The sequence below is a fragment of the Equus caballus genome, chromosome 22 (assembly GCF_041296265.1).
Source record: "Equus caballus isolate H_3958 breed thoroughbred chromosome 22, TB-T2T, whole genome shotgun sequence".
NCBI lineage: Eukaryota > Metazoa > Chordata > Mammalia > Perissodactyla > Equidae > Equus > Equus caballus.
This window is the reverse complement of record NC_091705.1, coordinates 4657941-4673792: the sequence shown is the minus strand read 5'-3', so window position 1 is coordinate 4673792 and position 15852 is coordinate 4657941. Positions and strand designations below refer to the sequence as shown.

The 15852-nt window shown below is 39.3% G+C and overlaps 1 protein-coding gene across 1 annotated transcript in view; it reads left to right on the top strand.

The window, feature by feature from the left end:
* The window catches only part of XRN2 (5'-3' exoribonuclease 2), a 75398-nt gene that overhangs the window by 12829 nt on the left and 46717 nt on the right, over positions 1-15852 (top strand). The window contains exons 2-13 of the mRNA XM_003363927.5: positions 5356-5483; positions 5566-5677; positions 7628-7739; positions 9270-9328; positions 9405-9494; positions 10280-10352; positions 10485-10535; positions 11008-11165; positions 12355-12429; positions 12516-12649; positions 12749-12806; positions 12890-12997. Coding sequence (XP_003363975.4) covers positions 5356-5483; positions 5566-5677; positions 7628-7739; positions 9270-9328; positions 9405-9494; positions 10280-10352; positions 10485-10535; positions 11008-11165; positions 12355-12429; positions 12516-12649; positions 12749-12806; positions 12890-12997 — 1158 coding nt within the window. The remainder of the gene's footprint in view (positions 1-5355; positions 5484-5565; positions 5678-7627; positions 7740-9269; positions 9329-9404; positions 9495-10279; positions 10353-10484; positions 10536-11007; positions 11166-12354; positions 12430-12515; positions 12650-12748; positions 12807-12889; positions 12998-15852) is intronic.

Below are 15852 nucleotides of genomic sequence, written 5' to 3'. Positions count from 1 at the left end.
TTGCCTGCTTTTTTCCCAGTGTATGGGTCATACTTTTCTGTTTTTCTACAGGCCTGATAGTTTTTTGCTGCAAACAGGACATTTTAGATAGTCTATTGTATCAACTCTGGGTATTGGCTCCCCACCCCCAAACTTTTGCAGGACTTGTTACTGTTATTTGTTTATTTAGCACCTGAATTATTTTAATGATGTGTATTTCTTCCTCACTGTGTTATACCTCTGATATTGCTCCTCAGGGAGCTGCAATTTGGGGCATGCCCAGAGCCACCCTAGGATGACAGTGGTACAGGTAGGGCTCTTGTGCACTCTTTCCCTCATCACACGTAGCAGTTAACCTCTGCTAAATCTGGCCCATTCTCTGTTGTTTTCAGCAGTGCCCTGGGTCATGAATTCCTATATAGACTAATCTAGTCAAATTGTGGCTCCTCCCAGGGATTCGTTTCTGAGGTTAGTGTTTGGTATTTGTTCCCACCCCAGGGAGGCTCTTCCTAGCTGTCCTATTCTCTGGTTCTCCTGAAGACTAGCTGGCCTATAGTCTAGGCTGTATCTTCATTAGATCCAAGATTCTCTTCCCAATTGCTTTTCACCACAACTTGCACTGTTCTTGAGAGTCTTTAGGTTTAAAATTTCCATGCTGTGTTGCATTGTCAGTGCTGAATTTTCATAGGTTTTTGTGACTAGAGTGCTGTTTGCTCCTAGGATTGTTTCCAAAGGCTTTATTTATTTATTTATTTTGAGGAAGATTAGCCCTGAGCTAACATCTGCTGCCAGTCTTCCTCGTTTTGCTGAGGAAGACTGGCCCTAAGCTAACATCTGTGCCCATCTTCCTCCACTTTATATGTGGGACGCCTACCACCGCGTGGCTTGCTATGCAGTGCCGTGTCCACACCCAGGATCTGAACCGGCGAACCCTGGGCCACCGAAGTGGAATGTGTGCACTTAACTGCTGCGCCACCAGGCTGGCCCCTCCAAAGGCTTTAAATGATGTTATTTTAAAAAATTTTGACTGGTTTCCCTGAGAAGCAGGTAAGCAGAGCTCCTCATGCTGTCGTGCTGGAAGTTGATCTCTCCAGAATGCTCTTATGTCTTAGAGAGTGAGGATCAATTTCATACATCTTACGTATTTTGTGTCCTCTATAGTACTGGGTGTAGTCCTTGGCTCACGTTATAGATGTTCAGCAAATTCGTGTGGAATCTAGTGAAATTATAATTAATCAGTCTAACATGCTGGTTAAGATACAAGCTCTGATTCAGACTGCTGGGTCCTTTGGCAGTACAGTGACTTTGGAAAAGCCACTTAACCCCTCTAAACATTTGTGTTCTCATTTATAAGTGGAATGCTCCGTGCCTCACAGGCTTGTTGTGAGGAGAGAGTGGAATAATCCATGAGCAGAATCCCTTAGAACAGTGCCTGTCACGTTTTAAGCGCTCCATAAATGTTAGTGATAATTAGTAATGCTTGTTGACTAACGTGTAAAAATGAAGGCCTAATAGACATACAACTTGAAAAAGTACTAACCACTAAAAATATTAAAATTTTCTGTTTGGTAACTACGTTAGAACTTATAGCCTGAATTTTTCACCAAAATATTGCAATTTGAAACTTTCATTAGCCTTTTGATCATTTCTTCCCAAAATATCATCCACATTTTGCAGTTTTTCTCTTGAGTTCCAAGCTGCTTAAAGGGAAATGTAAAACCAAGTTCTCTAATTTGGTATCTGACTTCCAATAGTAAGAACTGGTGTTACAGTGGAACTTCAGGCATGATTCATGGTTTTTCTAATGCTGCTGTTAAATGCTGTGCAGGCTTAAACAAAAATGCATCTACTTAGCTGTTATTGTCGGTAGTGGTTTCTGCTTCACATTTGAGGAGCTAGAAAGCCTTATTAGATCGACTGGAACAGTAAGTTTGTGTGAAATTCATTTGGGGGGTTTATTTCAAAACCTGTGAAGTTGTATTTTTATACAGACTCACCATTTGTATATTTGTGCCATCTGTATTTCTTTAAATACCTTCTTTATTTTGATTCCGTAGCATCTTTGTGTACAAATAGGATAATTTCCCAACTGCCTATTTGGGATAAATATATCCCTTCCTTTTTCCATGAAGTAGAAGAGGAGTAGGATTCCTGCTAGGCAGAACTGCCTTGACTGCCAGCCTTCTGGGTAGGCGTGCTCCTTGTTCGTCTGGGGAACTGCTAGTCAGCCAGAGCACTACACTGCTTTTCCTACTCAAGCGCCTATGTTCTCTGGGAATGCCTATCTCAAGTTGCCTGGTCCATGTGGGGCCTGAGGGGGTGAGAGGAGAGTGCAGGGGTTGACCCACCTAGCTGTTGCTGCTGCTGGTAGTGAAGGATCATCCGGAGGCTGTCCCTTGAGCCCCCTTTCTGGGCCTGGAGCCTCCTTGTGTTCTCCCACTTCTTGGCAGCCGAGCTCCTCTCTGCGTGTTTTAGGCTGTGCACTCCATCTTATCAGATCTACTAGTTTTCCACGTTTCAGGCATCCCTCGTGATTTCTCAGCCACAGAGGGTTCTTCTGGTTTTCCAGTACACTTATGCAGTTGTGGTTATTTGTTTGTTTTTAGTCTTTCTGTGGTCTTGGAATAAAAAGGGAAGGCTACAGTGTGCCCTCAGTTTATCCTCTGGAAAAACCAAGAGATACTGAAAAGTTATTTGAAATGAATTGGTTTTAGGGTTCAGAGTGGCTCTCCTTTTAGCTGCCCTTTGGTTGATTAAGGATCTCTAACCCAGCAGGAGACATGTTGGCATTGTATTCGGCAAGGCTCTTGAGGAGTGAGTTCATTTGCTGAGCTTCAAAATCTTTCTCTTGAAGAAAGAAACTCTGAGTTTACATAATTAATGTGTTGAATATATCTACAGTACTCCTGAGGGGAAAGTATATTCAGTTTCCTTATTGGGAATGCCTGGAGCTCTTTTCTCAAAATTAGGACCCACCCATGCCCCCTTTCTCATGCTATATTTTCTAGCTAGTAGAAGTAAAAATTCTCATGTAGCTATACTCAATATCCGTTGAAGAGCTACGATAAGCCTAGTGGTATGCTCGGCAGTAGGGCAGAGGTTAGCAAGCCAGTGACCTCCTGTTCTTGTAAATAAACTGTTATTGGAACACAGCTGTACCTGTTCATGTCCATGCTGTTTATGGCTGCTTTCGTTCTCCAAAGGCAGATATGAGTCATTGCAACTGAGATCATATGGCCAACAAGTCTAAAATACTTACTATCTGGCTTCCTGGGGAGCATAAAGAGAGTGGGTCTGGATTCTCCTAAGTGTGGTGTCTACTTGACAGGAGAACGGCAAATGTGGACTTTGAAATGTAGAGGTTCGATGGAGAGGCAGAGAGCCTCCTGCCTTTATAGAGTTTGTTTTTGGTATGTTTGAGGGTCATCAGGTTATCTTCTTCAATAGACCCCCTCAAATTGACCTCCTGCTTTCCTTACCACTTATCCCATTTACTGCCTCTGATCAAGCCCCTCTTTCCTGATTCACAGCATGTATGTAGAGAACACTGTCTGATAGCTTCTTTCCTTAAATCCCTTTTGATATCCTTTTCTCCAAGTTATAAATACAAATTGAAGCACAATCTCATTCCTTTCCCTGTGTCTCAAAGATAACCACTGTCCTGAAATTGGTGTTTATCATTCCTTTGCTTTTCTAACTCTGCTTTCACTGCATATGTCTTCATCCCTGAACGGTACCTAATACTGTTTTCTCTGTTTGATAACTTTCTGTAAGTGGTGTACTGTATGTATTCTTCTGCAGCTTGCTTTTTTGGCTTAGCAGTATATTTGTGACTATCCAGCTCTATTTGTTTGCATCTCACTTTTGTTTGGTGTTCTAGAATATGGACATACCGCAGCTTATTAATCCATTCTTTGAGCTCTTTTTTTCCTAATTAAGTTGACCTTCTTTACACCTTCATTGAGATAGAAATTGTATACCATAAAGTTCACCCACTTAAAGTGTGCAGTTCAGTGGTTTTTAGTACGTATACAGAGTTGTACAACAATCACCGTTATCTAAGTTTAGGATGTTTTCATCACTTCCCAAAGAAATGTACTCACTTGCAGTCACTTCCTGTCTCCCTCACCCTTTCCTCACGCTCGGATTGAAGCTAGTCTATTTCTGTCTCTATAGGTTTGTCTATTCTGGATCATATAAATGGGATCTTTTGTGGTCTTTTGTGACTGGCTTTCACTTAGAATGTTTTTGAAGTTCAGCCATGATGTCGCATGGATGTGATGGGCTTTTAAATTGTTCACAAGTTTTTACTATTACAAATGATGCTTTGCATGTGTTGGGGAACCGTGATTTTTTAAGTGACTTTTACTATTAGTAAAAAACCTCTCTCATATTCTTATCATCTGCTGAAGCTCTGGAAGAAAAAGACAAAGGTAATGTTTCTCACAAAAGTATAATTGAGTGCCTCCAGGAGTGAGTAAGGCATAGTCCTTACCTTTTGAAGAACACACAGTGTATGTAGTTGGGTTAGAATGACAAGTTAATTATAAATCTATGCAAGTACTGCAAGTAAATAAACAAAATTCTGAGGAAATGCAGAAGGAAGAGCAGTTAATTTCTTAGGGGATGTGTACAAAGTGTTATAAAGTGAGTGACATTTGATCTGAGTCCAGACCCTGGAAAATTACTAAGATTTCAGGAAGTGAGTGTTGATCGGGGGAAGCAGTGTGCAAAGATAGTGAGAGATGAGAGTGTTTTCCAGGAACTTAGAAGAGATAGGGTGGGCCTGGACAGACAATATTTTGGCAGTACGGGAGACTAGTAAGGGTTCAGGCTCATTGGTCTGCACCTGTTATGGGAATCATTGGAAGAATCAGGCAAGATTAAGATGCAGCCACATTTTTATTTTAGAAAGAAAATTTTGGCAGCATGGCTGGTAGGCTGGAGACAGGAGAGTCTAGAGGTGGGGGCAGTCCATATGAAGGCTGTTCCAGTCTTTTAAGTGACTGATGATGCCCTGATGTTCTTGGCATTTTTCATGTTAAATTGACAGGACTTATTGGAATGGGTGGTAAGGGAAAAGAATTCTGAGATGACTGCCATGGTCTCTCACTTGGACAGCTGAATGATTTGGGAGTTTGATAACTATCCCTCACATAGAGAAGATTAACTTGTATTGGAAGCTGTCCACTGTCAACAGATGAAATATCTGCTTCAGTTTGCTTTAAGGAGTAAAATAACTTACGTTGTTATTTAAAGATTACTTAAAGTGTTTTATTTCCAATTCAAAAATGAAATACAGGTTCATGCTGAGCCTGGTTGCATCAATTTCAGACTTGAACAATCAAACTATTATTAATTATCACTTCCTCATAGCCAAAAGAATGCAATGGTGTAAAGATTCCTGTTGATGCCAGTAAACCTAATCCAAATGATGTGGAGTTTGATAATCTGTATTTGGATATGAATGGAATCATCCATCCCTGTACTCATCCTGAAGACAAGTACGTAACCCGTTTTTGTCACTGATATCACAAATTACAGAGGAATACTATATTATATTACATCGTTTGCTTGTCATTATAGACCAGCACCAAAAAATGAGGATGAAATGATGGTTGCAATTTTTGAATACATTGACAGACTTTTCAATATAGTGAGACCAAGACGACTTCTCTACATGGCAATAGATGGAGTGGTAAGTGCAAAAATAATTAAACTTAGAATCCTCCATTTTTGTTTTTCTGTGTTCCCAATGTCTAGAATGAAAGTCAGCTAAATAAAGAAAAATGTTGACTGGTGAATTTGAGAATGAAAACCTCATCCTTCAGTCATTCATTCAAACATTTTTTTTATGCCTGTTTTGTGCCAGATACTGTAAAATGCTGGATATGTTGGTGACTGCCTTTGCTTTTGAAGGGCTTACCAGTAAAGGGACAGAGACTTAGATAAACGAGTGAGCTTAGTTACTTATGGGCTTTGTGGGCACTAGATATCACATGCTGGGTGTGAAGGGAAGAAGTCAGTGCTACTGAGGGACTTAGGAGATAGACAGGAGGTGACTTTTGTCCTACTTCTTGAAGGATAAAGAATAGTTGGAGATTGGGGGGCAGTGGAGGGGGATGGATGGGACAGATATGGGGAGGGAGGACCTTCTGGATTTCTCAAATGTGGCAGGTAAACACACTCTCCATGCCTCTGATCACACTGACACATTTGGGCACCTGCAGGAGTTTTAGACTGGAAAGAGAAGTAGAGCGATGACATGAATAAGGCACTACCCACCACACTCGGGAGTTTGGATTTTATCCTACAGGCAGGCAGTGATTAGTCACCACAGTAATTTAAGAGGAGAATAACTTACTGACCTATGATGATAATATCAAGCAGCTTAGGTTATAAGTGACTAGCAAATTATCTATCAGGGTTCAAGGAACATTAAGGTAAATCATAACCCTAAGTTTATTTAGCCATATGCAAATAGATTCTCTTTCTTTTAGACTTAGTAATCCTAGTAGCTAATGGAAAGACTTTGAAAATCCAGAAAACTTGGGGTTCAAGAAGATTAACTTTTCTGTGAGGTTCTGTTTACTCAAAGAAAACTCTTGGTTATCTGATAACTTGTTAAGTTGTAGTTAAAGTGGAGTAAAGAATAAAGGGAACAGGAATAGTCTTATTTGGAGCATATTCCAGTTCACATTAGCTAAATTTCTTGAACAAAATTTTTAACTTTACCACAGCGTGCCCTTACAGCTGGATCAAGTATAAAATATGTGCATATTTGTGTGCGTATGCAAATGCTCGTCTCTATAACACTGTTTTTGTTAAAATATAAATGTAGATCATAGAACTTGGTACTTGGAAAAGATTAGGTGGTCTCATTTTACAGGAAAGGGGACTGTTTAAAAGAGAATATAAAATAACTTATTTTATGTAGACAGGATACTTTAGAGTCCTGTCCAACCCCAAAACTCAGTTCAGTAGTTTAAAACCTTATCTGTAGTCCAGTTCACTTCATTCACGCTTCTCCAGTGCTTTAAATTACATTTGGTTAGAGTGATTTAAAAGTGCTTTTGGTAAAAACCTTGTCCCCTTTCTACCTGCTGTGTAGAGACAGAGTGGTAATTATGAACCTTATTGTGGGAGGTACAAAATAGAAGTGCCTTAAGCTCCTGCAGATCAGGTCATTTTCTCTTGGTTTTGTAGGGCACTGTGGATCTCATTTGGAGACTGTCTTCCTCTTAGGCATGGACAAAAGGAAGCTCTTCCTGATCCGGTTCTGTAGTAATTGTGTGCTGGCAGAATCTTTGAGTAAAATGAGCTTTCTTCTTCGGTGCCTTGAAGCACCATAACCCAGTGGAACTGGCATTTGGTCGTAGGCCCTGAAGTATTAAATGCTGTGGCTTCACAGGATGTTTGTCCATTGACATGTCGCTCACTCATTTGACTGAGCTCAGCTTTTAGGTTCTTGGTCCAAATTTAAGTTCTCAGGATTTCCTGTCTGTCATGAAAGGATTATTAGACATATAACTTACTTTTCTATTTTAGTGTACTATTTTTATAAAAACAATTGATTAAAAATAATGTACAGATTTAGTTGCAGATATTTTGAATTCTATTATGTGAATATGAAATACATGTTTTTCAGGCACCACGTGCTAAAATGAACCAGCAGCGTTCAAGGAGATTCAGAGCATCAAAAGAAGGAATGGAAGCAGCAGTAGAGAAACAGCGAGTCAGAGAAGAAATACTGGCAAAAGGTAAAGAAAATGCATCTTGAAGTTGGACTTTTTACAAGATGTATGCAGAAGGGCGAGGGGCAGCAACTTTTTCCTACAAATAGATAAGTTTAATTTACTTAGGATCCCAGAACATCCGAGGAAAATTTATGTTTACTGTTGAGGAAAAGAAGTTAATGGACTCCTTCGCTCTCATTAAGAAGCTTTATTTCCAAACTCTGTAGTGAAAGGGAAGCTTGGGAATAAAAGGAGGGAATTCTCGTAGGGAGAGCAGGTTGTTAACCCCCCTCAGGGCAAGTGCAGCTCTTCCGCTAACTTTTATATAACTGTAAAATAGAAATATATTAAGAGTGCTTCCTACTTCCTTTTTCTAATGGGGGCTATTAGAAGGCTACCATTCTGTAAACATTTCCCTCAAATTGGTCTTGATAGCTTGCTTATTGCTTCCCCTTAGAACTCAGAGGTCTATATGAGGAGGCCCGGGATGATGTGATCTGTATTTCCAGGCTTTCACCAAGTCACACACACTGTCAGTATAGGTTGATGCAGCAGGCACCAAGGCAGTGAGGTACCCAGGGTTCTCTCAATTTGGGGGATGGGGGGGTGGGATATGGCCATTTTTGCAGTTCTGCAAAGTCTTGAAATTCCTGAGGGGTACGTGGGTAGGAGTTGACTAAGTCTGAGAGAGGAGGAAGGTCCAGGGGTCTTGATGCCCAGTGGGAGTGAGTCTTTCCCAAGACACTTGTGTGTGAGATGGGGTGTGGTTGTAGCAGAGTGAGTTGTTTCGTGTTTTGTTACATAAGACAATATGATAGACCAGGAAAGCCACATTTTATTGGCTCAGTATATTGTACTTGGCTGTTGAAAAAAGAATCATAGCATATCATAGTGTAGTCAGCTCAGGCCTGCAATTATGATACATTTTATGTTATTTTAATTTGCTGGAAGTGTGCAAGTATATGGTTACTTTAGCTACAGCTTGTAATTAATACTCTAAAACCTGTTTATATTTGTAACAGGTTGTCTTTGATTTTAAAGATGTCTTCTTTCTTGAAGATGTTATGAAATATCTTTGTGTCTTGAGAAAAAGCTAATTAGTGAGAGAGGAGAAAATAGGATTTTTGTATTCCTCTGATACAAAAGCTGATAATTTTATTTCTTGTCATATAAACCTGTGATAAACTCAGCATTTTAATTTTGTTTTTCTGAGGCACCTTTATTTTAAAAACTGTTATCAAATTAGAACCCGTAACTCGTGTGTGTATTCTGCTGCAGAGGGCATTAGGAAGAACGTCATAATTTCTATATTTTTATATAACAATATAGTATCTTTTGGGTACCATATATTATTTGACAGTCATGTTAAAGCTTAATTTAAACTTCAGGCGAGGAATCTTGTTTTCTTCCCAAAAAGGGGAACATTGTTCCTCAGGTGACAGCACTTGTCTCTCTGTTGTATTTGAACTTAGTGTTTTTGTTGTTTTGGTTTAATATCGAGTAATTTACCTCACCTTTTATGGGGAGACCAAAACATTGCCTCTTTTTCTCTAGGTGGCTTTCTTCCTCCTGAAGAAATAAAAGAAAGATTTGACAGCAACTGTATTACACCAGTAAGTGGTCTCAGACTTTGCTAGCTATTGCTAACTCTTAAATGATAGGTTAATTTATTTCCTTCTGTCATTTTAGGGAACTGAGTTCATGGACAATCTTGCTAAATGCCTTCGCTATTACATAGCTGATCGTTTAAATAATGACCCTGGGTGGAAAAATTTGACAGTAAGTTTCACATTTTGATACTTCAGAAAGATTAGGGTGATCATCTGAGGCTGTGCTGTGATATGACTGATAATATTTGTCCTTTTTTCCCCCCTATAAAATACTAGTTGACTCTCAGAGGAAAGGAGAAACTTCCAGGGTTATTAGAAATGGGGTGCCTTGCAGGGTCCAGTTTTAGACAGCTGAATTTTCTCTCACTGCCAATTTTTTGTCTTCTCACCATCACTGTGGAGCCATAAAATGGGACTCATGATTTAAAAAACTTATATTTATGTATCAAAGTAATTTTTAAATGAAAATTTCTATTTGAAATCAAAATACAGCAAGATTGAAGTCATAAGGCTACCTTTAAAGAATGGCTGTGTTCTCCTAAGTATTTAAGCAGAATTTGAACAAACTTTTATGTAATTTTAGGTTCATAAGCTCGTTTCCCTATTAGTTATGGTAAATTGTATTTAATGGGTATATTTTATTGATTACTGCCGGGGCTTGTGTGCTTCAGTCCTGTATCCTTGGGTAGCTGTGAGAATAGTAGAGATTCGTGACTGATCAGTTTTTCTAATGACTAAGTTTTACCCAAACATTTGATTTTTTTCTATTCCATGTAGTTAGTAAAGCAATGAAATAGTTTTGGTGTTTAACACACGCACACATCCCTTTTTAAGAAATATTTCCAATTAATAACTATCTTAATAGAATTATCCCAGTTTAAGATATTCAGTTCTGTTGATTTTTGTCCTAGAAAATTGGAGACGAGCTGAAAGCCTAAAAACTGTTTTTTATAGGTTATTTTATCTGATGCTAGTGCTCCTGGTGAAGGAGAACATAAAATTATGGATTACATTAGAAGACAAAGAGGTAAAAATCACTTATAAATATTTGATTATGTGTTTTATTAAAAAAAGATAAGCCATTATATAGAAAATATTTGGTAAAGCGTGGTATTCTTGTGATATAAATATAATAAATGTATGTTTCCCCCCCCTTTAGCCCAGCCTAACCATGACCCAAACACTCACCATTGCTTATGTGGAGCAGACGGTAAGCAGCTTCTTTGGAATTTGAGTCTCTTGGATTAAACCATAGCAAGTTGGTGGGTTGGTGTGTGGCAATGGGTTATTCATGATTGCCTGGAAATTCTGAAGGGCCTTGCTGATTTTATGTTTGAGAGGAAACTAGTACTGAGTTGTTTAACCTGTGATTAATGTTCACCTTCTTTAATTATTTTACGTTTTTACCTTTTGATACGGCTGCACATACCTTTAAAATGGACAGGTGTTGACTCCTGAGTGGGAGTCTACATTCTAGGCCCACATATCTGGAGGACATCTTGTTGGCTGAGAACTACCAGGAAGTTTTAGGCGTTTTGGCTTTGCTGCTTCTGTTTGTGTGCTCCTTTGCACTTTTCTTTGTGTTGGTGTCTTGTGTTACAGTAATGTCTTAAGTCTTTGGTTATGGTAAGAATCTTCTGAAAGTGCTCACTGTTCAGTGTTTTGTCATTATTGATTGATAGCTGATCTCATTATGCTCGGCCTTGCTACACATGAACCCAACTTTACCATTATTAGAGAAGAATTCAAACCAAACAAACCCAAACCATGTGGTCTTTGTAATCAGTTTGGACATGAGGTCAAGGACTGTGAAGGTTTGCCAAGAGAAAAGAAGGGAAAGGTAAGAAATTTGAGATGATAGTTGCCTCATTTTTTAAAATTTTATTTTTTATTGTGATAAAATATACCATTTTAACTATTTTTAAGTGTATAATGTAATGGCATTAAATATATTCAGGTTGCCTCATTTTTAAAATGGATAAAGAGAAGACTATGGTTGATTAGATCTTTTCCTACTTGCTCTGTTGCCCCTCAGAAATATCTTTTAAAACTCTTTAAAGACTTTCAAGGGGCTGGCCCCGTGGCCGAGTGGTTAAGTTCGCGTGCTCTGCTGCAGGTTCGAATCCTGGGGGCGGACATGGCACTGCTCATCAAACCACGCTGAGGCAGCGTCCCACATACCACAACTAGAAGGACCCACAACGAAGAATATACAACTGTGTACCGGGGGGGCTTTGGGAGAAAAAGGAAAAAATAAAATCTTAAAAAAAAAAAGACATTCAAAAGCATGCATGCACTCATTCTTTCTACTCTCTACTTTTTCTAACGTAGCTTATATCTACATGAGGCTTAAGTCTCATAGGTAATAGTGCCCATTGCACATGATTTGTTTGTAGAAGTTGTTTCAAATGGTTATTCTTAAAAGGAACTGCAAATCGAGTATATTAAACTCTTGATACCTTTAAGTTACTCTTAGTTTCTACATGTTTTGGGTTCACTTGATTATATCCAGTCTCTTTTAAAGAGGTTTCCATTTGTTTTAAGAATATGGTACCTCTTTAAAAGACATGTTGAGTGAAAAAAGCAGGTAAGGAATATACTGTATATTCACAGAGAATGGTCTAGAGGCATTCACATCAAACTGTTGGTTGGGTAGTGGTCAGGGGTTGGCAAACTTTGGCCCTCTAGATTTGGCCTATGAGCTAAGAATGGTTTTTACATTTTTAAAGGGTTGTAAAAACAAAATAAAACATGAAAGAATATGAAACTGAGACCATGTGTGTCCCACACAGGCTAAAATATTTACTGTCTGGCTCTTTGAAAAAAACATTTGCTGATCCCTGGTCTAGATGTGATTAGGATTATGGGTAATTTTTATTTTTAAAATGATTTGGTGAATTCTTTTTTTACTTAATACTTGTAATATTAAAATGGATCTTGCCTTAGAAAAAGCTGTAATGTTCATTTGGCTGGAAAAAGATTACAGGGATTGGAGTAGATTTGTGTAATCTTTGCTCCCTGTCTTGCAGCATGATGAACTTGCGGATAGTCTTCCTTGTGCAGAAGGAGAGTTTATCTTCCTTCGTCTCAATGTTCTTCGTGAGGTATGTTGCAGTAGTCATTGGAATTGGCACTGTAAAGCAGGATGCCTTTTCATAACTTTAATGGCAGTATTCCTTTTTGGTTGTAGTATTTGGAGAGAGAGCTCACCATGGCCAGCCTACCGTTCACATTTGATGTCGAGAGGAGCATTGATGACTGGGTCTTCATGTGCTTTTTTGTGGGCAATGACTTCCTTCCTCACCTGCCGTCATTAGAGATTAGGTATGTGTGTTTGTGTGGGTTTTCAAACTACTGTTTTAGCCTTCTTGCCTTTACAGTGCGTTCTGGTCCTAATGGATAATGTTTGTTTCCTGGTGGCAGGGAAGGTGCAATTGACCGTTTGGTTAACATATACAAAAATGTGGTTCACAAAACTGGGGTAAGTTCATTCTTGAATAATTTCAAAACAGAAGTATTTGCTTTTATAAGAAGATCATTTTACATGTATTTTATCACTTACAGGGTTACCTTACAGAAAGTGGTTATGTCAATCTGCAAAGAGTACAGATGATCATGTTAGCAGTTGGTGAAGTTGAGGATAGCATTTTTAAAAAGAGAAAGGATGATGAGGTAAAGTGCTTCTATTGCAGTAGCTAAATTGCTCCTGTCTCTAATAGGCTCTGATGATCCTGTGATTGTACTTTTAACCTCTTTGAGTGCGTTTTTCTATTATTATAGTGTATCAAACACCAATGTAATTGTGAGTGGTCAGTGCTTTGGTTATTTTCTAAAGGCTGCAATGATTGCTGTGTGGAGCTGTGTATTGCACACTGTGTGAGTTGCATTGTAATTTTTTTCTCTCTTCCTAATCTTAAGATATAAATCCAAACACCTGTCTAATCAACAGGATATGAAATGAGGGTCCCAAGACTAGAAGAATGCTGGCAGTGAACTAGTGTCTGCCACCTTGTATAGGAAATAGTTATGCTGTGGAAGTCAGGTGAAGACTAGAAACTCTGTACTCTGGTAGTAGAGAGTGTAGGGGGCTCTGGGTTAGATTGCATCAGCTTAGGCAGGGGGTTGCAGCTCTGAGCAAGAAATTTTAAACATAAAAGAAGGAAATAAAATAACAAAGCACTTGGAAATTGGTGACATATGATAGGGCGAGTGTTTAGGTGAGAGGTCCAGTCTGGCTTGGGCATTCAGTAGTTTGCTGGTAACATTCATGAGATATCAAGTACTGAGAGTAGAGCAGGTTGGGGTGGGGACAAGGTGGAAATTGAGTTTCATTTTGGAGATACTGAGTTTGAGGGGCCACAGGACACCTGAGAGGAGAAAAGTCCATGAAGCAGTTAGATGGATATGTGTAAAGCTCAGCCCGAAGTCTTTGGAAAGGAGATTTGAGAACCATTAGCAGAGGTACTTCAAGTCACGAGTGTGAAGTTGAAATCCCTGGAGCTTGTATGGAGCTCAAGTGCCTGCAGCAGAAACCTTAAGAAGCGTGGACGTTTAAGGAGAAAGAGGAGTCAGTTCTAGAGAGCTGGGAGGAAATCCCTAAAGAGGAGAACCTGGTGGTGCTGCCTGAGGTGTCAAAGCGAGATGGACAGACCTCTAGTCTGTGGCCAGGGATTCAGAGGCCCTGGAGAGGCAGTGGAGGGGAGGGGCAGTAGCCTGGAGGCAGAGTGGGTTGGAGGGTGATTGTGAGGGAGTGGCAAGGGAGGCAAGCAGTGGGTAAATGAGCAGATAGTAGCTCTTAGGAAGAGAGTGAAGGAAATCCTTTTAGAAACTGATTTTATAAAAAGTCATGTGGCTATTTTGAGCAAATAGCACGTAATAATATTGCTACGTTATCTCCTAACAGATTAAAACGTGTCATTGTATTCGACAGGATTTTGTATTTTCTTTAACTTTGTATACTGCAGCTTGTGATCTCTTTTTTTAGAACTTTGGGTACCATTTTATGTAACAGTATGAGTAGACTGTAAGCATTCTTTCCAAAGCCTTTTGTACTTGGTAATCTTCTGTGATGGCAAGAATTTTTCACATGTCAAATTTAAATAACGTAACTAACTTTGGGATATCAAATGTCTACCACGACAGCCATTTTTAAACTAAGCCTTCAATAATTACAGTGGCTCCACCTGACCTGCTGCCATTTATACTTAAGAAAAACTGTACTTATGGTGTACTACTTGGTATAGAAGCCTCACGTTAGAACAGCCCTTTTGTGTGGCTTTAGGTGACTCTGTACTGTTAAGTATTGGTGATATTTGGCATTAGAGTGGGATGTATGGGATTTGATAGATAGCAAAGTGCTTCAGATGTGAGTAATAAGGTTTCCAGCTGGCCTGGCAGAGAGGATATTTTAAAGCTTTTGATCTTTTTTGGTATCCCTGGCATCTTATGATGTTTGTCAGCATGATTGGATGTCAAGGAAATTTCTGAACCCTCAGAAATTCAATACAATAGTGTCTGAGTGTGTGTATTTTCCTGGGAAGTGTGTCTTTGGCTTTTGACAGATTTCCAAAGGAGTTCATAGCACAAAAAGATTAAAGATCAGTAAGGTGCACCCATGTGGACCTATTCTGCTTATGTGTGGCTACCACCCTTAGGAATAGGTATTTAGCTGACGGGCAGAGTATAAAGTAGAAAAGGAATATATCAATGTTTATTATTAAAATGGAGCACTTAGGTCAGAAATATGATGCTTTTTATTTTATGAGCTTTGATGTTTGCCTTTTATCTTGCAAATGTTGTTCATTTATTCAGCAAATGTTTAAGTGTTGCCAGATAGTATTCTGAGTGTTACTGATAAAACAACAAACAAAACAAAAAACCAGACAAAAATTCCTGACCTCATGGAGCTGACATTCTTCCAGGGGAGATGGACAATAAACGTAAAAACTAAGTAAAGTGTGTAACGTGTTGGAGAGTGATAAGTGCCCTGAAGAAAATTAAAGCAGGTGGGGAAATACCTGGGAAGGTGGAGATGAGGACGTTGCAGTTCTAGAAAAGATGACTAGAGAAGGCCTCAGCAACAGATAACTTTGAATAAAGACCTGAAGGATGTGAGGGAGTAACCATGCAGATGTTTTCAGGAAGAGCATTTCAGACAGAGAGAATAGCCAGTGCAAAGGGTCTAGGGCAGGAGCATATCCACGATGTTCACGAAACAGCAAAGAGCCAGTGTGGCAGGAGCAGAGGAAGCAAAGGAAAGGTCGTAGGAGAAGAGGTCAGAAAGAGATGGAGGGCCAGGTTGGGTAGAACCCGATAGGACATTATAAGGACTTTAGCTTTTCTTCTGCATCAGTGGAGGGTTTTGAGTATAAAAGTGATAAGATCTGACATATTATAAAAGGATGATTATAGCTGCCATGTTGAGACTAACTGTGTGGAGGCAAAGATAGAAGCAGTGAGCCCAATTAGGAGGCTGTTGTACAACAATCCGAGGGAGTCCAACATGGTGGCAGTGGAGACTGATAAGA